The 21535-nt window shown below is 41.7% G+C and overlaps 1 protein-coding gene across 4 annotated transcripts; it reads right to left on the bottom strand.

Annotated features, from left to right (window-relative positions):
* Positions 1 to 54: 54 nt before the first annotated feature.
* Positions 55 to 20971, bottom strand: LOC115780736 (hsp70-Hsp90 organizing protein 3-like). 4 transcript variants are annotated; one of them, XM_030730116.1, is made up of 16 exons: positions 20733 to 20971; positions 8119 to 8201; positions 7851 to 7931; positions 5099 to 5185; positions 4630 to 4803; positions 4019 to 4147; positions 3869 to 3914; positions 3610 to 3700; positions 3364 to 3505; positions 3086 to 3190; positions 1911 to 1998; positions 1687 to 1720; positions 1375 to 1449; positions 912 to 1020; positions 690 to 829; positions 55 to 501 (listed from the first exon to the last, which is right to left on the bottom strand). In XM_030730116.1, exons 1-16 carry the CDS (start codon positions 20776 to 20778, stop codon positions 375 to 377), a joined length of 1557 nt encoding a protein of 518 aa, XP_030585976.1. In that variant the 5' UTR covers positions 20779 to 20971; the 3' UTR covers positions 55 to 374. The 4 variants fall into 4 exon arrangements, with proteins under 4 accessions (XP_030585976.1, XP_030585993.1, XP_030585984.1 ...); XM_030730133.1 differs by having other exon boundaries at positions 4696 to 4803; XM_030730124.1 differs by having other exon boundaries at positions 5099 to 5158.
* Positions 20972 to 21535: the final 564 nt, after the last annotated feature.

Genomic DNA, 21535 nt, shown 5'->3' with positions numbered 1-21535 from the left:
TTCAGGGAAAAATAAAAAGGTCTCATATATCAGTTTTTATTGTTTTGTGCAAATATTTATACATTTTATATGCAATTTGTATTTTACTGATATGAAAATAACTTAATTTTAAAATCTGTCCCAGCGTCATGGTTCAACCAAACATTTGGACCATAAATCTTTCTGACGTATGTCCAGGAGCTCCTGCAGGTGTTAAAATCTAAAATCCACGTGATGCTGCACACATGAACCGTGTCTGAACCTCCTTCACACACATTCAGCTGTCAGTGTTCTCAGGGTCCTCCTCTGATCGCTGCTCTTCTTGTTCCTCCTCCTTCTCCTTCCTTAATGTGCCTTGCATGCAGGAGATGGAACGATGAGAGACCTCATGGCTGTCAAGGCCTCTTGTCTCGACCTTGCTGGTCTGGTATGTGTTTGAAGCGGCACTTGTCGCCATAGAAACAGCCTGTGGTCCGCCAGTAGAAGCACTCGTCTCCATTTAAAGGTGTCCTCCATCGAGACCTGGGAGGACAGAACCAGAGGAGGCCCAATCAGTGAGAAAACTCACATGCTCTCTCAGCAACAGCTAAAAATGTTTTTGTGTCCCACTGCATACGTCCAGCATTACAGTTAAATGGTTAAAAGGCCCTCAGGTTGTCAGGGACCCCCCTGGAAAGCACACAGATACACATTAATGAGTCACTTCGTACCTGATGGCAGCTGAACTTGACTGACTTCCTGCAGTGTTGGAGCTGAAGCTGGTGTTGTTTCTTTGCACAGAGGGCATGGTCCTCTGCATCCAACGATCTGGATACCTCATCACCAGCTTGTTGCCCCCAAATTCCACCCCCTGGACAGGAGAACACAGTGCTGAAGTTCACGATGGGAAACAGTTTGATTTTCAGTCAGCTGAAAATGAGCCCGTCACCCACCTGCAGCTTCTCCAGGGCTTTGGCTGCCACGTTGCCGTTCTTGAAGTTGACAAAGGCACAGAAGCGTTCATGAAGAACTTTGATGCTTTCGATCTCACCAAAGTTGTTGCTACAGAAACAGAAAGCCTCTGTTTTACAGCAAAGCAGTGTGCAGCTCAATGACGGTGCTGTATATTCAGTGCTGACTAATACTGTCAATATAATCATTACAGTGCTTTAATAAACCTTCTATCATACTGTCACAGTGGCAGTTTGGCACTAATATTATCCTGCTGGATACTTTATGAAGCACATCATTACAGAAACAAAGAACCCGAGCAATAAATCAACCCTGAATATCAACCTGATAACAGTTATTAACTGTTAAAATACACACACACACACACACACACACACACACACACACACACACATACACACACACACACACACACACACACACACACATACACAGTGTCTTTACATTTTGAAGAGATCACAGAGGTCCTTCTCTGTAACTTCCTGTGTAATGTTGCCAACCCACAGAGAGCGACAGTTTCTGAAAGAGCGGAGGAGGAGGAGGAGGAGGAGGAGGAGGAGGAGAAGAGAGGAGAGAAAGATCACAGAGGAAAGAAAAATGTGATTATTTGCTCACTGTTAATAGATGAAAAAGATGCGTAAATGCTTTCTACATCTATGAGAAACTTCATGTGTTTCATTGAAATCACAAAAATGATTTCCCTGAAATATGCTCTGTGTCTCTGACAGATGTGCTGATGCTGTGGTAATAACCTACCCACTGCTGTCCTGCTGAGAAAAAAGCTTCAGAGCTACAAGACACAGAAACAAACACTGTGTAAAGAAAGCGTCAGTGCAACACATTTAAAACTGTTCTTTTAGTTTAATAATATACTGTCTGTGTAATGAGTAATAGTTCTTATATACAGTACTAGCATTATTCTGCAATTGCAACAGTGCTGCCTCACAGTGGACAAAGGCAGCATTGCAGGTGGTTCTTACTTTTGGCGTCAGACGAGTTGACGGCTGCCTGCACAGTGGTGAACTTCTCAAGAAGCTGTTTACTCTGCTCCTCATCCAAACCCATCTCCTGCAAGGACAAAGATGCTCAATGTAAGACAGTAAAATCATTTTTTTCTCATTTTCAAAATGACCACAGTAGTCACAAGAACACTCAGTGAGATGAAGTAATGCACGCTGACTTTGCTTTAATAAACACAGATTTGTCTTTCAACCTTGGCTTGGCTGAAGCTCGAGCAGGTCACCTACTAACTGGGAGGTTGGTGGATCAATCCCTGGCTGCTCCACTCTACATGCCAAAGTATCCTTGGGCAAGATACTGAACCCTGAGCTGCTCCTGATGCATTTATCAATGTGAATATTAGATAGAAAACACTTCTGTATAGCAGAAAGTGCTTGTATGAACGGTGAATGAGGCATGTTGTATAAAAGCACTTTGAGTGCTCAAGTGGAAAAGAGCTAAATAAGAACCAGTCTGTTCATTTTAGAAAAGAATCTCCCACACTTATCAAAATATTTAAGAACGATGTCCAAATGTGTTCATCAGTGACCTCCCATTGTCCTCTGTTCCAACCCCTTCAGTCAGGAAACAGGAATTTTGGTGGAAACAAATTTGTCTTCTGCCTACATAATCTTTTCAGGTAGGAGATGTCAGAAAATGAATATTACAGTACAATATATACTACAGAACGGGATGTACACAACTGCATATGCAGCCACCAAAGAGCTAAACACCTGCAGCATCCAGCTGACTTTGGTTTGTCAGCATTTCTAAGCACCAACAGTAACCGGTGTTCACAGTTAGTCACATTTTCCCGTTTCTGCAGACTAACGAGCAGCCAAGTGACCAAAGCCTTCATCACCATCACGAGCACTTTAATGAGTTCCACCAATTTACTGCAAGGAAAAACACCCCCGAGCTGAGGCAACTGGGTAGTAATTATCTACAACCATAAAGGTATCTAATGCAATCAGCCTACTCTTCCTTACTCTTAACCTTTTCTTATACAGCCTGAAAGAGCATTAAACACACACACAAATTTACTACATTATATGTGTAGACTGGGCAAAGGTTCTAGCAGCAATGTTAGTAAATGCAGTTGTGAGCCATCCAAATGGAGTTTAAGATGTTTAATAGCTTTTGAGGAGTTCCTCACCATGAGCTGAAGGACCCGGCAGTTGAAGAGTTTTTTGGAAGCTTCCTTACAATTCTGATCCAACTTCAGCACCTGCTCCAGGGCCTTCTCCGCCTCACCGTACCGCTGTCATTTACACAGACAGCGAGAGTGGTTAGAAATGGAGGAAATAAAATGATAAAGTGTTGTAGCACTTTTAAGTTAATAAAAAAGATCAGCTACACTTTATGATCAATTATATTAAAAGACCGAAAGGCTCGGCGCTGAAATGTATTATTTGTTATGTGGAACTCACTGACCTTTAACCCCACCAGAGCACACCCCTTGCGAAAGTATCCCTTTGGCCAATCAGGAGCCAGACAGATGGACCTTCGAGCATCGGCCAGGGCTGAGGAAAACTGCTCCAGAAACCAGTAACAGTAAGACCGATTTCCATATAACCTGAAACACGAGAAGAGATACACAGAAGTGAGCCAGGAAGAGGTTTGAATAAAGCAAAGTAGATGTAAAAAAAAGCTGGAGTCTGAGCACAGAAATCAGCTCACCTGTGATCCTTGGGGTCACAGAAGATGGCTTCTGTAAACATGTCCACCGCCTTCCTGTACTGGGCTTTCTCGAACATCTCAATGCCCTGCACTGGAGAATGTTCACACACATTTACACCTTTATGCTTGGGAGTAGGGAGGTCCCATCTTTCTTTCATAAACAGTACCAAACTGCCTTTCAGGCTGGTGGTATCTTTGTCAGTGAAGTTATTACAAGGCTACAGGATCCAACTAAAGAAGAACAAACATGCAGACTCACATGTCAGGGACTCCCCCATCCTCCTCATTTCTTCTGTGTTCTCCTCCTGGAATCACCGCAGAGGGTCACTACAGTCATTTCACTGGTTCATATCAGCTCATCCATAGGTTAGCTTCTACATTTGCACTCTGTGTATGTGTGTGTGTGTACCTGGCTGCTCCCGGCCTCATTCTCCTTGTTCTCTCTGGAGATCTGCATTGCTCTGTTCATCAGGCCTTTCAGTTTAATGTTGTTTGCAGCATTGGCCACAAACGCACTGCTGATATCCCACTCTGGCTCCTGGACCGCAGGAAATAACACAAAATATTCAATATTATATACTGACAAAAACCTGCTCTGGGCTTTACACACATACATCAGATTGGGTGGTCTTTACAGTATGAGCTGTGTAATTGATCCAGACCTACAGCACTGTAGGTCTAGTTGTTTTAGAGGTTCCACTGTGTGTATTGCACAGATCTCTCAGGTCTCACAGCAGTTGTCTAAGTCAAAGATTATCCATAAATCATGGTTTGCCTATTCTTGAAATAGTACTGAAACAAATCTGAGAAATCAGAGTGCAAATTGAGTCCATTCTTAATAATGAACACTGCAGATGTGGCTGATATATTTTCATTATGACATTTTGGTTTATGACCATAGGGACACCAGTCTTGTACTAAAACCTGTACTTAGAAGGTAAGTGAGCAGAGTAGAGAGCAATGTTTTCTCTTTAGCTTTGCTGGGTGAAAAAATACACATTCACCAGACACTCAGCCCACCTCGTCTGACATCCTGTGGGACAGCTGGCGGTTCCTCTTGCTCTCCGTCATCACAAGGGTACTCACTGATTCAGGGCTGCATTTGGCTCTGGGATGAACCGCAGTCCACTGCTCTTCCCCTCTCATCTCCTCTTCGCTGTCACTATCTGACAACACTCCAGCTGCTTCTTCTTCCTGTTACAAGTTAAAAGCAACATTACAGAACAACTGGAAAATAAGCAGAAACGGTGAGGTCACACATACACTGGCCCTCCTGCAGAGCAGGAATTGAGCAACCCAAAACCTTGAGCTTCCAATGAGCTGGATTTTTCCTTGGGATTAGGTGTGGAGCATTTTGTATACAGTATGTGATATTCAAACAGCAAGAGAACCCAATAAACAAGATAAACGTACACACACATATGCTTTTCTATATAAAAAAATTGAACTTTGTCCTGAAGAAAGACAAACATGAATATTAGCTTTGCACCTGCTCTGAAGTGTCCTCCATCCTCTCCTTTCGCTCTAGTTTCTTCCGTTCTTTCTGCCTCTGAAATTGAGAGCATGGATATGACGGCTACGGGATGATAAAGAGGCATGCATGGACACAAGCGGGGAAGCACAGGTGTAGTCGGTCAGGTGTACCAAAAAAAGACAGAAGAGGTTGGACAATGTGTGGGGACAGGTGGCGCACCAGGTAATATGAGGAGTGGTAACATGTATGATAATGCAGCAGTCATTTCAGTTAGAATGCAGGTTTCAACACAGGCAGCATACTACAGTATATAAGCTGCAGGTATTCTTATAGTGCTGTGCAAAAGTCTTGAGCCACCTCTCATTTTGTATTTTGCTTCCAAGGAGCCAGAGTTTCATTTAATTTTTCTCCAGCTTTCTGAAAGTGTTTCAAAGTCTGCTTTTTCACTCATTTTCAGTCCAGTTCTTCTACCTGATCGTTTTCAGCTTCTTAATACTGACTTATGAATCATTTAGGAAAAATGGCACCAACCTCAATGAAATTGAGTGACATCTCATTCTCAATGCATAGAGTTTAATATGATGGCGGCCCATCCTTTGCAGCTATAACAGCTTCAACTCTTCTGCGAAGGCTTTCCACAAGGTTTAGGAGTGTTTATGGGGATTTTTGATCATTCTTCCAGAAGCACATTTGTGAAGTCAGACACTGATGTTGGACGAGAAGGCCTGGCTCACAGTCTCCACTATAATTCATTACAAAGGTGTTCAGGTTGAGTTCAGGCCAGTCAAGTTCTTCCACACCAAACTCACTCATCCATGTCTTTATGGACCTGCTTTGTGCACTGGTGTGCAGTCATGTGGGAACAGGAAGGGGCCGTCCCCAAACTGTTCCCACAAAGTTGGGAGCATGAAATTGTCCAAAATGTCTTTGTATGCTGAAGCTTTAAGAGTTTCTTTCACTGGAACTAAGGGGCCGAGCCCAACTGCTGAGAAACACCCCCACACCACAACCCCCCCCCCTTCACCAAATTTTACACTTGGCACAATGTAGCCAGACAAGTATCGTTCCCCTGGCAACTGCCAAACCCAGACTCGTCCGTTGGATTGCCAGGTGGAAAAGTGTGATTCATCACACCAGAGAACACGTCTCCACTGCTCTAGAGTCCATTGACATACTTTACACCACTGCATCCAACGCTTTGCATTGTGCTTGGTGATGTAAGGCTTGGATGCAGCTGCTCAGCCATTGAAACTGATTCCAGGAAGCTCTCTGCACACTGTTCTTGAGCTAATTTGAAGGCCACATGAAGTTTGGAGATCTGCAGTGATTGACTCTGCAGAAAGTTGATGACCTCAGCATCTGCTGACCCCACTCTGTGATTTTGCATGGCCTACCACTTCATAGCTGAGTTGCTGTCATTCCCAATCGCTTCCACTTTGGATATCTAGTAGCAAGAAAATTTAACAATAGGACTTGTTGCACAGGTTGCATCCTGTAACGGTACCACACTGGAATTCACTGAGCTCCTGAGAGGGACCCATTCTTTCACAAATGCTTGTAGAAGCAGTCTGCATGACTAGGTGATTGGTTTATATACCCATGGCCATGGAAGTGATTGGAACACCTGAATTCAATGATTTGGATGAGTGAGTGAATACTTTTGGACCTGAGAGATGACCCTTACCCTTTAGTTGATCCATCTACTAGAATGGTCTCAGTTGAAGGGTGGCTGTCAAGATTTCTTTCTTAAAGATGGGGAACAGAGGTATGCCAAATGACACAAGAACTGGATTGAAAAATCAGTGACAACAGGTCTTTTGAAGTGATAAATCCAAATTTGAAACCATTATAAATATGCACAGAGGAGGTCAGGAGAGCAGTGTTTGGCAGTGAGTGCCTACAACCATCTGTAAAACACGGTGGAGGCCCTGTCATGGTTAGGGGCTGCATTTCAGCCAGTGAATGAACACAGAAAAACACCCACAGATTTTGATCCACCGTGCAGTGTCATCTGGAAAGTGTTTGATTGACAACGGTTTCATTTTCAGCGTAAGAATGATCCCAAACATGCAATGGAATACTATCAGTCACGGATTGGCCTCCCCAGAGGTCAGACCTGTACTGAAGCACTGTGGGATCATCTAGACAGAGTACAGAACAAAAGTCAGCCAACATCCAAAGAAGCCTGTAGCAAGTCCTCCTTAGTGACCACAGATAGCAGTGGTCTTTTCCCACACACTGTGCTTTATTTACACTAATTACAACTCAAAACAGCTCCATCACTTTGCCTGGTTAGAGCTCCACTGTCTTTTCAGATAGCCCAGCTTCTCTCTCTGGTCTCTTGGGTCACTTGCCAAAACAACCCTGCCACTGCTATATGGGAGAGAGCTCGATTAGTCACCACACATCAGGTGGGTCGCCCTCCCCACTGGCAGCGTGCCCTCAGCCATCCTGCCCCACCTCTTCCTCCTACAGCAGAGCCACAGTCCACATCCCGCTGTCACAAAGAGCTTTGAATGTCCTTCAAAAACCTGGAGAACTAAATAATACTTAAAGAAATGACAAAAAAGCTCACCTAAGAGAGTTCGGACTGCATTGAAGAACTCAGCCTGGTGGTCATTTCAAACAACCATGTTTACACGTTTCAATAAATTGCTGCACCTACTTCCCATTTTTCAAACCAAACATAAAGACCTGAAGAGTGGCTCGAGACTTTAGTACAGTGCTGTATATTTCCATTTTAAGCTGTTATGACTATTTTACTTACTTTCTTCTTGGCTCGCCTCCTTTCAGCTCTCCTCCTTATTTTCTCCTCATCATCCAAACCTTCTTCATTGTTCAGCATGGTCTGCTCCACACACACACACACACACACACACACACACACACACACACACACACACACACACACACACACACACACACACACACACACATTATAAGGTAACTGGTGCATTTCTTTCAGGAAATTAAGTCATTCTTTAACTGGCTTTAAATACCAGCTGCCCAAATGAGTTTATAATCTTTGAGTGTACCTGTGATGAATTTTGATCTCTTCCCCTCACTGATGGATCACAGGATCCATTCTGAGCCTCCATCTGCTCCTCTCCAGGCCCACCTAAACACAAACAACAATATTTTCATTGCAGGGATGCATTCATGCAAAGGGACAGGACACAAAAGCATGACAGAAACACAAACACCAGCTTTGCTATCAGATTAACTGACAGACATTTGACTATGTTTCTGTTTGTCTATAGCCGGTCAGAGTTTGTGCTCAATTCAGACGTCCGACTGACGATTTTACTTGCAAAACTGCGCAGGTGATCGTGTGGCAGCTTCTCATTGGATGAGGTGAAAAGAGGAAACAAATAAATGCAACTCCTTATGTGTTCTCATGTTTCCCCTTCTGTTTCAGCTTCATGCAGAGCGACAATAAACACAATCACTACTAACATAGTCAAATACTGCCCTTTATATAACAGTATTTTTACAGAATGGTAATAAATGCACAACGCAGGAGCCCAGATAGGTCAAAATGAAAATGTTTTCAGCATTTTTAGCTCAAACTTTTCAATTCATTTCAATTATATTTATAAAGAGCCAAATCAGAGCAACAGTCGCTTTACCAACACTATGTAAAACTCAAAGAACAACAAATATGCCAGTGTCAAGTTAGCCATTTGTTTAAACTGAAAAACATGCAAATAAATATTTTTTCTGCTCATAGCATCAGTGTGGTTTATATACACCAGTCAAAAGAACACAACAATTTTCCTATGAGTATCTCATGACCTACCTCCAGCCTACATAACAACAAAAATGTAACGCAAAGTCATTGCAACTGAAGGTAGTTTGTGATTTGCACAAAAGTCACATTTTGTACGTTTTTTTGTGGCATCAGTCTTTTGCAGGACATTTGACTCATGATTAAAACTAAAATATGATTTTATATATAACACTTAGACAAAGTGTAAACAACAGTTTTGCACTATCCGTATCCATCTATTTTCTTACGCGTATCCAACTGAGGGTTGATTCAGTCCATTCACACTCACATTCACACCCATGGGCAATTTAGGATCACACTCTATAGTATTTCACTGAAATTTCAAAAAATGCTGACGTTGGAAATGCAAGTTGTTAAATGTAAAGAAAGCATTTTTATGTAAGCAGTCAGAGCAGTTAGGAGGTATCACAACCATCCACAACTTAGGCCCCAGCCACACAGATCTGGAGACCAATCAGAGACCACCTCACAAGTCCCAGTCGCACAACCCTCTAGACTGGTGAGTGGTTGCTGGAAGTTGAAATTAGTTCCAAATATATTCTGATTTAACACTTTTTTGTTTACTAAATAACTGCATATGTATTTCTTCATAGTTTGGATGGCTTTAGTATTAATCTACAATGCAGACAATTTTTAAATAAGGAAAAAAACCACTGAATGAGAAGGTGTGTCCAAACATTTGAGTGGTACTGTGTATAGCACATTTTAAAAGCAACAGAAATTGACCAAAGCTGCTTTACAGGCACATTTATTTGCAATCCAGGTCTCCAAGAATCCAATCACAAAGCATGGAGCACAACAAAAAAGACAGCGTGACAAAGATAATAACTAAATTCTAACAATGGTTAAAAACAATGACAAAACAGTCAAATAAAAGAGCAAATAGAAAGCTCGACCAGACCATGAGGAACCTCAGACTTGACTAAAATAAGCAGGTCTTTAAAGCTGATTAAAAACTGTCAGTTGCTGAGCAGGTTCTTAAATATCTCAACAAGTTCACATTAGTTGGGAACCTCTTTTGCATGCTGAGGAGTTCGGATTAACTCCTTCACCTGTGTTCTTCCTCCTCTGCTGCTGGACTCATGCTCTGCTCTTCCCTCTCATCACACGACCATAAACATCTGCAAAATGCAGCAGAGACTCTCACACTGTGCTGAAGTGAAACAAGGGCACATTACTTAAGTAAATACTGTCAAGGCAGTGGAAGGGGAAACACTGGTGGATGTTAATATGCCCCCCCGAGCAGGTGTATGTTGTCAAAAGAAGGGAATCCATCCTCCCCTCATAACACAGATCACTGTGCCTTAAATATCTGAGACCCTCTGGACAGAAATAGTGCTCAAGAAGCCAGAAGCATTCTATAAATATCATGTTTAAATTTCAGCTGAACATTACTCGCTGAGTTAACCTTAAATTAGAAGCAGAGAGAGCCGCAGCATTTCAAATGGCTACACTTGGTTTATCTGGCTGCATACATAATGTAAAGTAAGATTTTTTCTACTACTTTTTGTTGGTCATCATCTTGCAAATACAAACACACTAATTTTGACTTGTGCCGCAGAGAAAGAAGAAGCATAAAATCATTAAGAATCATATTCTGAGTCAATGAGACTAATTTTCTGTCGCAGAGCTTCCCTGCGGGCTGCACTCAGCTGTTTCTGAACAGTCTGGAAACAAACACGTTCTCCTGCCCTTGGAGCAATAAAAGAGTCAGGAGTTCAGTCAGGGAGCACGCTGGAGAACAAGTCCATTACATGAAATATGTTTTCAGCCCGCTGCACAAAACATCTGAGTTCTCGAGGTGGGAAATTTTAAGCCTTGAGTCTAAGGTTAAGGATGTACATCCCTGGCATGTAGCCACGTGTTTGCCTCAACTATTTCTTTCTGGTATGAAGCAAACCTTTTGAAATATCTGACGATATAGCAGGACGCCAGAAGGTCTTATCTTATACTACCTGCTCATTTGCATTACTTGATAAGAAAATGACTGGGAAACGTGCCTTATTTGGTTTTGTCCTTATCGTTGGTGCTAAACAAACACTGATACAGATTTTTCTGTGATTTCTCGTGTTGACTAATAAGATCATCTACTTCTGTAGCAGTTTTACACACACATAAGTTTAGACTATTTTAGTACCATATTAGGCTGTGAAAAATCCTCCTTTAGAGTCTTTTTTGTCATTCTGAAGTTACAGTGATTAAGCGCCAAAAATTTAGGTTTTATTTTTTTGGTTTGGTTTGGGTTTTTTTTTTTTTTACTTCAAGTTGTACTGCTTTCATAAGCGAAAACTGCTTCTTAAAAAAAAACAAACAGGCTTCAAGATTAAAGGTAACTGGAAAGAGTATACTTTATGGTGTCTGCCCAATATTTTTACCCCTCAAAAACAACATGCTGACTGCTGCTGAGGGGAGAAAACTGTCCTGGAACAGACTGCCTGATCAGAAGCAATCAGAAACAGCACCACCTGACTGAGTGGCACCAAAGACAGGCAAAAGTATAAAAAGAGTGGGAAAGAAAGAAAGATGCTTGCGAGGGTGTAACCGGCTTGTTTTCAATTATCTACACTTGGCCAATGTCAAATGACAGGTTTGAAACCACATCACCGCAACACAAACGCCACTTACATGAAGACAGCCTATAGACAGCTATCTTACCCTGTGTTTTCTGCTGAGGCTGATCTCCATATATGCTTTAAGTTATGTTAGTGAGTACGTTAGTAGAGCGCAGTCAGTGACCCAGCTTTTGAATTCCACCGGTTCGAGGCAGTCTGCATAGCTTCCATTTATATTTATTCTAAAAATATTTTACTACACAAGTGAAATTTGAGCTCCCATCTTATGATGAAACTCTCAGAGACTGCAGTGGTTAAAACGTTGGTATCATTACATAACTGTAAAAACAGCATTTTGCAACTGGACTCTCTGCAACAGCTGGATGTTGAAGTGCGGGAAGCACGGTGGCGCAGTGGTTAGCACTGTTGCCTCACAGCTAGAAGGTCCTGGAATTGAATCCACCATCTGGCTGCGGCCTTTCTGTGTGGAGTCTGCATGTTCTCCCCCTGTGCCTCTGGGTACTCCAGCTTCCTCTCACAGTCCAAAGACATGCAGATAGTGGGGTCAGGTTAATTGGTAAATTGCCCAAAGGTGTGAATGGCTGTCCGTCTCTCTGTGTTAGCCCTGCAGCAACCTGTCCCGGGTGTACTCCGCCTCTCACCCTATGGCAGATAAGCTCCAGCCCCCACCCATGAAACCCTGAATTGGATAAGTGAAAAAAATGGATAGATGGCATTTCATTTAGTATACACATTATTCTTAAGTGCTTAAATTGACACATGTAAAAGAACTATATTTTGCGTACACTATGATAATATATTGGGCTTCCCTTCTACAGAACTGTACTCAAAGCAAAGAAAAAAATGCCATTAATGCAAAAAGGTGGCACCTCCTTCCATTTGTTGTGTTGAATCTGAGTTAAAAGTCCTCTGCAGACACTGACATACTGCTCAGAGGGAGACTCCCTTCTTGCTTCACTAGTGAGTGTAATGCCTCAGTGATACAGCATTGTGTGGCTAATGCTAAGTACTGTAGAACAAAGCACAATGTGCAAGTCTTCATTTTTATGTCCAACAATGTTATGAGAAAACGAGTTATCCTGGAGGCCATGCTATTTAAGCTAGCTACTAAGTAAGCTTGATAATCACATGTAATCACAGGCTGTGTGTCCTAATTATTTACCAGCTTATGTTTGCACTGACTCTTTGATTGTGATTAACAGGCTTGAACTTGAACTAGAATGATGGGGAAAGTATGGAGGAGAGAACCAGCTCACGATCTGAAGCATACAACATTATCTGTCAAACATGGTGGAAGAAATGTTATGGTACGGGTATGTGTGGCTGCCAGTGGAAACGGGCCACTAGTGTTTATTGATGATGTGACTACAGACAGAGTGATAGAAGCAGCAGGACAAATTGCAAAGGGTACAGGGCTATAGCCTCTGTTCAGAAACTGATCAGACAGCACTTCAGTGCTACTGAATAACGACCCAAAGCATACTGCAAAGTTTCTCAAAGGCAAAGAAATAGGATATTCTTCGAGGGCCAAGTCAGTCAGCTGATCTCACCTCAATAGAGCATGCTGTTCTGTTTCTGAAGACAAGTAGAAGGCAAAGAGACTCACAAACAAACACCTACTGCACTGACCTGGTGAGCATCCCAACGGAGGAAACACAGAATTTGGTGTTGCTTATTTTGTCTTGGACAAGTTTGTTTGTGTAACTTTCCTCCAGACACATTTACTCAGTAAGATCATACAGGTTTGTGATGCTCAGTTTAAAACGTTCTGCACCAGACATCTAGAAGTGCATCTAGAACTGTCTTTGCATTCAGTCAGTCTGGGAGCATGAGAAAAGACCACTCGAAGCATCTGGAAAACAACATGCAACCTCAGTTACATGTTCAACATTCACATTCATATATACAGCTCTGGACCACAGCCAGAATTCCTATCTCATAAACATATTTATTTTAATACTGCACCACAGCCACCAATAGAATTCAGACATATTTTGTTTCTAATGCTGTATTTAGATTAAACGTTACTGTTACTGCTCTGACAACATTTCTTAACACTGACTAGTCTGATGAGCAAGCATGTCAGGATGATTCAGCGAGCTATGACTGGTTTCTATTCAGCCCAGATCTGTAATATTTACTCAGCAGATTAAGCACCATGGGAGCTTTCAGATCAGCCATGAAAGGCAACATTAAGCTACCTGCTACATACAGAAGATGCAGCGTGTCGATGCACGTGAGCTCCTGTGTAACCTGCAAAATGTTAACAGGCACTGCTTTACAAAGTCCTGCAGAAACGGGGCAGCAGGTTGAGTCTACACTGCAAAACCGGATAAGTGATTGAAACCCTCCAGGCACACGAGGCAAGAGCCATAACAGGGTCCTTCCATCATAAACACACACCCACATTAACATGTACACTCTCTTAGCATCAGTGTATTTATCCTCTGTTTTTATGTGCAGGAAAATAGATGAGATTGGTGTAAAGAAAGTTCAGGATTCTTCTGCAGTTTATTCAAGAGCGGCTCACAGGAATGAGTGAAAAACCATTTCATCAGAATCCAAAGAAATGAAAGTGGGTCGTGACGGTACGTTCACATGAAACCAGAAAAACTGTTATCTATGTTGTTCCAAAGATAAACGCATTCTCAGTGGCAGTCAATACAAACAAAGGCTAGTCCCAAAGTGAGGCTACACAACAGCAGAGCCACACACCATTAAGCGCTCTGTGGTTATCTTTCTAAGATACTCACTGTTCTCACAGACTGTTTCCAATTTGGTGCTGACTGCAGCAGAAACTCAGCACGTTCTGTGACTGTTTCACGGTAGAAATTTTCCAGGAAAATGAAGGAATTCCACCCCCCGGACTGCTGGAAGGGTTTTAATGTGATAAATACATCCTGACCTTGCTCTAAAAACAAACATCAGTACTGCAGAACACAGAGAGGCTTCTGACTCAGATATACAGATAGACTTCAAAAACAGAGAAAAAAGTAGTCTTTGCCAACATTCCACCGAAGCTACCGAGATCCTCCCACTTAGTCACATTTCTGTTCATTTTTCCCGTAGATGATGGCTTTCCAAGGCTGTTTTTACCAGTACACTGTGTTAACAATGCAGCAAAGCTGAGCTCCATTTTTCAATAATAATCAATTCAAATAATTGTTGATGGATAATAAGAAATATCAGACACATTCTAAGAGAGAGACTCAAAGAATGCTGAAACCCACAACAGCAAAGACGGTGGTAAAAGTCCAAAGTATCGTCCATACAGGAAGCTGCCCGCTACTTTGCAGCTATTGGCCACTGGTAGACCAATTCAGACTCCAGTTGCCTAGGTAACCCACGAAAGCATTTACCCCCCTCCCCTCATATCTTACTCATCAGTGTTCTTTGCTCTCATTGGTAGTCATTTCAGTCGCTCACCTCAAAGCTGAAAGACATTTAAATCAGGACCCGCCCACTTCACAACACCAGTGGTTATATCACCCACTGTCACTCAAAGTCACTGAAGGTCACTGACTTTCTGCCACCTGCTGTCAGTCGCTCCCTGGGTGGGCACTCCTGAACTTCCAGGTGGGAAGTTTTTTTTAAACTTTACTTTAGGAAAAAAAAAAAATCTGCAAACTTTTAAGCAGTTTCTATCAGATTTGACTTCAACTTAATTTAGATGATGTTTCGCAGCACGGTGGCGTGGTGGTTAGCACTGCTGCCTCACAGCTAGAAGGTCTGGGTTTGAATCCACCTTGGCCTCTCTGTGTGGAGTCTGCATGGGTTTCCACCGGGTACTCCGGTTTCCCCCGACAGTCCAGAGACATGCAGTTCCTGGGGTTAGGTTAATTGGTGTTTCTAAATTGCCCATGGCTGCAACAGGCTGGCAACCTGTACAGGGTGTACCCTGCCTCTCGCCCTATGACAGCTGGGACTCTGAAGAGGATGGATGGATGGTTTCAGAATAACTGCCTACCTTCATTATTTCATCACCTTGAATTTAGTCTCAAATTTGGCAGCTCTATACAGTTAGGTCCAGAAGATCAAAGATAAGCAGACAACTGCCTGACAAACAGTTTCACAGCCAGCTGAGTAAAGTTCACTCATTTATTCGATGACAAATAAAAAGATCTGGAGTTGATTCTTGAGGCTGTTCACAGAGCAGTGAAACTGGCTTCCATTTTTAAATTATTAACCATTATCAACTTAAATAGAAAATATTTTTACACTGAACTCTCAAGTTTGCTGACAAGTCTCCAGTAAATTTAAAAAGGGTGGTTCGCTCTCTTTATCAGTGTAATCTTTAGGCTAATGAGTGCCAAGGTTAATCACCTACACAGACACACCCAGGTTTGTAAACAAATATAAGAATGACAGATGGATGCAGGACATGCTCTCACTGTGACACATCCACACGTGCTCAAACAAGATCTGTGATGGAATCACACAAACTCACAAAATGTGTGTATTTCTGATGAACTTTAGAGTCTGAGATGGAGCTCTTGGCTTCTCTGAGCATTGCACAGTCTGACCTGGGGGTGAATTTGCTGAGACATCCACTCGTGTGAGACCCTCCTGTGGCATTGTGTTAACACACCAGACCAGCAACATGCCAAAACGTCTGCTTCTGCTTTCATAGAGGACCTCAAAGAGTCCTGTGAAAACTTTCCTTTAGTCCTGACTGTGGGCCCAGCCCATCCATGCTGGTACTTCACTGACAGATTTGAAGGTAACTAGACTTCCCACCTGTCAGGCTTCTTCAGTTTTAAATAGTGATGGGGAGCCAAGATATTTATTAACCCCTAGCGGGGACTCAATGGCTCATGAAATAAATAAATCTCATTTATGTCTTGAGGTTATAGATGGCAGAAACACTGTGTTAATGGTGTAGGCGTTTGTTTATGAAATGAAATATCTCCAGCTGATTCACACAGCAAAGGTCAGAACTTGAAAGATAATTTTCACTGCTTTTACGGATGATACAGCCTGATGAAGGATGTGACTTGAGTCGAGTCTAATAACCCTGCTGATGCCTGCTGACTTCTTATTACTTTGTTGAAGGAATATGATGATTTTGAAGTACATCATCTGTTTATATACTTGTATGATAACAGTTTGATGTTATCGTGTGTGTCAGCAGTCTCCTAGGTTCTCAGTAGTACTACCTCCAATGGCCCACCTTCAAACTGAGAACAGCTGAACTCAAGACCTTCCCTGTTTCTGTATCCAGCAGTTATTCTGCCCGATGAATGTCATTCATTTTCCCTGGGGTGTGGCTGCCATGTCACTGCAAGCTGCATCCTGTGTGGACGCCACTTAAATCATCACTGGTGATGACCCTCATCCTAACCCTGTGCTTTAGAGAAAAAGAAAAAAATAGTTTTTGTTGTGTGTCAGAATGTGTTTTGGTCGGGTTAATCTTGTCTCCTCCTTCAGTTGTGACTCAATTCCTGTTTTATTTTGGTAAACTACACACACTGTATCTTGTGTCTAGTCTAACCTCTTCCCAGTGATTATCTTATCTATTTCCCATCCTCTCGTTATCCTGTGTTCGTATTTATTGTCTCCGTCTCCCTTTGTCACGTTCTCCCTCATGGCTGTGTCCCTCCTTGTTGCGTGTTCTCCTAGAAGAGTCATAGTTTCAGATTACCCCTTCCTGACTTTATTTTGTATCTTGTCAAGAGTTTAGCAATAAATCTGCCTTTAGTGTTTACATCCTGTCTTGCATTTTGGGTCCAACTCCTGCCTTGACATTTACATTGTGCTACAGTCCTGTTAATGAAACTTTAAGGACAAACCTCTTTCACTCAGTTTGAGCTGCTTGATGGACGTGAATAAAACATATCAAAGTACTCAACACCTGTGAAAACCCTGTTTCCCTTCCAGCGTTTTGCATACAGTGCCTGTGCTGCCACTATGGAAACCAACTGTGTGAGGGGACAACACGTCTTTTGTCCAGTATGTGCTTCATTTTCCTGAAGCCTTCTGCTGTGCCAGACAATTCAATATTGTTGCATGTCTGTCTGCTGTATGTTTCAGTGTTACTCATCCAGCCCGGTGCAGCAACCTTCGAGCTCCGCAGCGCAAGGAACAGCTGCGATGGGCACATGCAGGCACATCATCATGCTTCGCATTTTAAATGGCCGAGCATGCATTTTAAATATTGCGCAATCGTGTTCATTTAATTGTGGGAAGCTAAAATTGTGATTGAGATAAAAATTTGATTAACAGCATGGGTGGGTGGGGGGCATCCACATGGAACGGGAGTTTCAGTGATTTCCCAACCACAGACCACTGAATGTCACTGAAATTCAGCTGAAATTCAACTCAAAAATAGTGGCACTAAGTGGGCAGGCCCACGGTTAATTTTAGAGGGTTAGCTATGCAAACAGAGCCTGGAGTCTCCACTAGCAACCAACCATGTCGTTGTGGCTAAAGGCCATGTCATACAGAAACTATTCCAGCTCGGATCAGCTTCTTTCATTTTCATTCATACTCACTACTTTCTGATGGATAAATAATACTAAAGTGACACTGTTTGGCAGTTTTGTATATATATATACACAGATACCAATACAGAATTTTACCCAGAATAATAAAAGTGGACAGATCATTACTGTGTGTGTCTTAGTAATAATCAGTCAGGGGTTTTCCTGCCTTTGGGGGTTAGGGCAGGTAAAACCAACTGACCCACATATACGAGTCTGTGTTATATTGCTTAACAGAAGTCTACATATTTTCAAAATGAGAATCAGAACATTAATCCCAGATGGAAATTTTGTTACAGACGCTCAATTAAAACATAAATGTGAAAGACAGAAAACCTAAAAAATATAAGTGCAAATAAGTGAAACTAAGGCCTGCAAAGTGCAACATTAAATATCCCAAGGTTAAATAATACTAAGATAAACGAGATATTACAAGTGAAACTGGTCCAGCTGTCATAAAGACAAGCTGTAAATTTTTTATGGCCACAGGTAGGAATGATTTCCTGTGGAGTGTTTTGCTGAGTGTGGCTGTCCAGCATGAGATGAACAGGGTGCGAAGGGTCGCCGTAACTTGGGCCGCATCCTCCTCTTTCTGAAACCTCTGTCAAAAAGTCAAGCTCCACTCGCGGGTGAGTTTATTTAGTCTGCTGGTATTCGCTACCCTCAGTCTGCTGCCCCAGTACACCACAGCATAGAGGATGGCACTGGCCACCACAGACAGTTTACTGCCAGCCTGAACACCAAGGTATTTTTAACAGAAACAGCGGTCAGCGGTGTTTTGGTCCTCCTCATGTCTACAATTGTTATTTCTGAACAGTCGATAAACAAAAATGTATCTGCTGTGCAATAAAATAAATCCCTCATTTAAATAAAAAACAAAAAGATTTAATCCATTCATGTTAATGTTTAACATTTGCTCGATCTGTGATACTAATTAAGCTTTTATTCAGCCTTCATTGCATAAAGGGAGTTACTGCCAGTCGAGGCTGACCATGGACTTAAAGCCTACAGTTGTGGTCAAACCAGTTCCTGTACATTCTTGTGGCGCTGGTGCACAGCTCATTTGTCAGTCAAATATTTTTGGTTGTGTTTATAATGCGTTTCCAGCTGAGTCTAAAATTAGTAAACATCCAAACAGGTCAGATTAGATCTAATTATATTTGTAAATGGAAATGGAAGTCATCATTAGAAAAGTCCTGAATTAAAATTTTGGTAAAAAATAAAGGGTTTAAATATGTACTGTGGCACTCAAGAGAGCACTTGGTACAAATGCACTGTGAGAAACACACACTTTATGAATGGTGATTAAAATTTGTTTCTCAGCTGCTACTTTAAAGCTCAGATTGTAGTAAAACTATTTAACTGTAGCTAAAGTATAAAAAAAAAAAGTGGGCACATAGCCACCACATGTTCAGGTGTGCTCTTTCCACAACAGGAACTGTTCACTATCCTCATTTTCATGTTACCTAAATTAGTGATGCACCAATCCTATCAGCCAGTACCTCAGGATCTCTGCCAACACAAAGCACCAACCCTGTGCCAGACCGAGCACTCTTTGTCCTTTATTTATAATATTTAAAAAGTTAAAATGCCACAAAATCAATCCAATGAAGTGATTTGAATGATTTCTATATAAGCTGGGGATTACTGTTGGCTGCTACTGGCCCATTAGTCACACATAGCTAACAGTGATCAGCTGGCAATAACAATGAAATATATGCAATCAATGAAAAATACTATCATTATTGTGAATCAGTTATTGTCATAGCTGACACCGGATGGGATTTTAATGGGATTGCACAAATACCTATCCTGCATGAATGTGGCATGGAACTGGCACCTGTTTCAGGTTAAAGGGGAAACAGGTGCCAGCTCCAGCAATAACCTGTTTCAAATCCAATAAAGCTGTACATGGACAGTTGCTATTACTGTGGTTGTGCTGTGGTTGCCTCCACGGTGCGTGTATCATATAAAACTACCAATAACAGTTACAAAAATCCAGTGTCTCCCCCAAAAATTTACTTTAATGAGCTCTTTAATGGGCTCTCATGTAAGTTAGGTCCAGTGAGACCTCACTGTGAAATAATATGTATTACACATAATAATGTCTATTACGTAAATATAATTCGATGTATTACACAAAGAATTAAGATTGCAGGCGCTATTAACTGAAACACTAACTGTGCATTTGACAAGCACCTGTTCTGCCAAAAAGTGATCGTCTGTTTTTTGCCAAAAAATGGCTGGCTGTATTTAAACTGCTGTAAATGACTTTTTGGTTTAACATTTCTGAACCATATGTCAAGCATATTTCTCATGAATGATATCAAGTCATTTTGAGCTAGAGACAACACTCCTGTCATAAGGCAGAAGTTACAATCACTTTTTGGCTGTGATTAATTGTACAAAAACGCAGTCATAAAGATACTTGCAAAACTTGTCATTGCTTCATTTTATATATGAACCCTTCATAACTCCTGTTGACTGCAGTCTGTTTACCAATATGAGCAAAGACATTACACATTAAAAAAAAAAAACACATAGAGATCGGAGATCACTTTTTGGCTTGAACTTCTATTACGTTAAAAATACAATTTTTTTCTTATAACCCCCCAAAAAGCCATACTTATGTTTTATGCATGTTTCTAACATATAATAAGAATATTATGCGAAATGTATTCGCTGTTAGTGCTACCACAGCCAGGAAATCAGAGATAAACTCCGCATAGCAGCCCGCCAGTGTCACCACTTAGTTCATTCTCTGAAGAGCCAGAAGTTGGTAGCGGCTGACTGGCAGCATTACTCACCGCCTCCTAAGCCCAGCAACCGGCAGAGATCTCTGGTGAACTTCATCAGGTTTTACCGTCCAAACATTAGCGGCCCACACTCAGGATAAACTCCCAGCTGTCAGCCTGTAAAAATCACACGCTTCCACCCTTCATTTAGCGCCGACAGCTCGCCGGCGAGAAAACCGGCTCGTATGAGATATGCTCCGCTGATGTACCTCTGACTGTCCAGTCACCATCAAGCAGACTGCCGGTGCCGCAGCTGCTTTCCGGTTATGGCTTTCAACAATAAAACAGGAAGACTTGCAATGCTTCCTCACCACACCCATCAAAATAAAACCACACGAACGTTAAAAATATTATTCATAACTTTCCAAAAGGTTTGACATCAAATTTTGCAAGATTTAGACAGCAAAAAAAAAAAAAAATAAAATGTTGGAAATAACATTAAAATTAAAGGTCACTAAATCTCAGAACTACACATTCTGTCTTGTGCCTTATATTTAATATTTTGTATACAATAATTTTGTTTTGCTTACGTTATGGTAGATCAATTTATTTTACTAGCAAACTCAGAGGAACATAAAATCATGCACATACACTACGATCATTATAGTGCGATGCTATGATACATTATATTGTGACACATCATTCTAATTTGACATTATATTCCATCCTCTGAGCTGGCAAATACAAACATATACAATAGTAGGATTTGTATAAAATATTTATATACGATGGGGTCTATTCCAGCTGTCATAGGATGATAGGCAGGGTACACCCTGGACAGGCTGCCAGCCGGTGGCAGGGCTAACACAGAGATA

Source organism: Archocentrus centrarchus, chromosome 1, assembly GCF_007364275.1.
Source record: "Archocentrus centrarchus isolate MPI-CPG fArcCen1 chromosome 1, fArcCen1, whole genome shotgun sequence".
Lineage (NCBI taxonomy): Eukaryota > Metazoa > Chordata > Actinopteri > Cichliformes > Cichlidae > Archocentrus > Archocentrus centrarchus.
This window is presented reverse-complemented; position numbering and strand designations above follow the sequence as displayed.

What these genes read in the sequence shown, in the direction of transcription:
- LOC115780736 (XM_030730116.1), bottom strand. Translation starts at nt 20,778, where the DNA reads ATGAAGTTCACCAGAGATCTCTGCCGGTTGCTGGGCTTAGGAGGCG. An exon ending in GCCGGGTCCTTCAGCTCATG is followed by an intron (nt 1,999 to 3,085) that starts GTGAGGAACTCC and finishes TTGTCCTTGCAG; the next exon opens with GAGATGGGTTTGGATGAGGA. An exon ending in CAACTCGTCTGACGCCAAAA is followed by an intron (nt 1,721 to 1,910) that starts GTAAGAACCACC and finishes TGTGTCTTGTAG; the next exon opens with CTCTGAAGCTTTTTTCTCAG.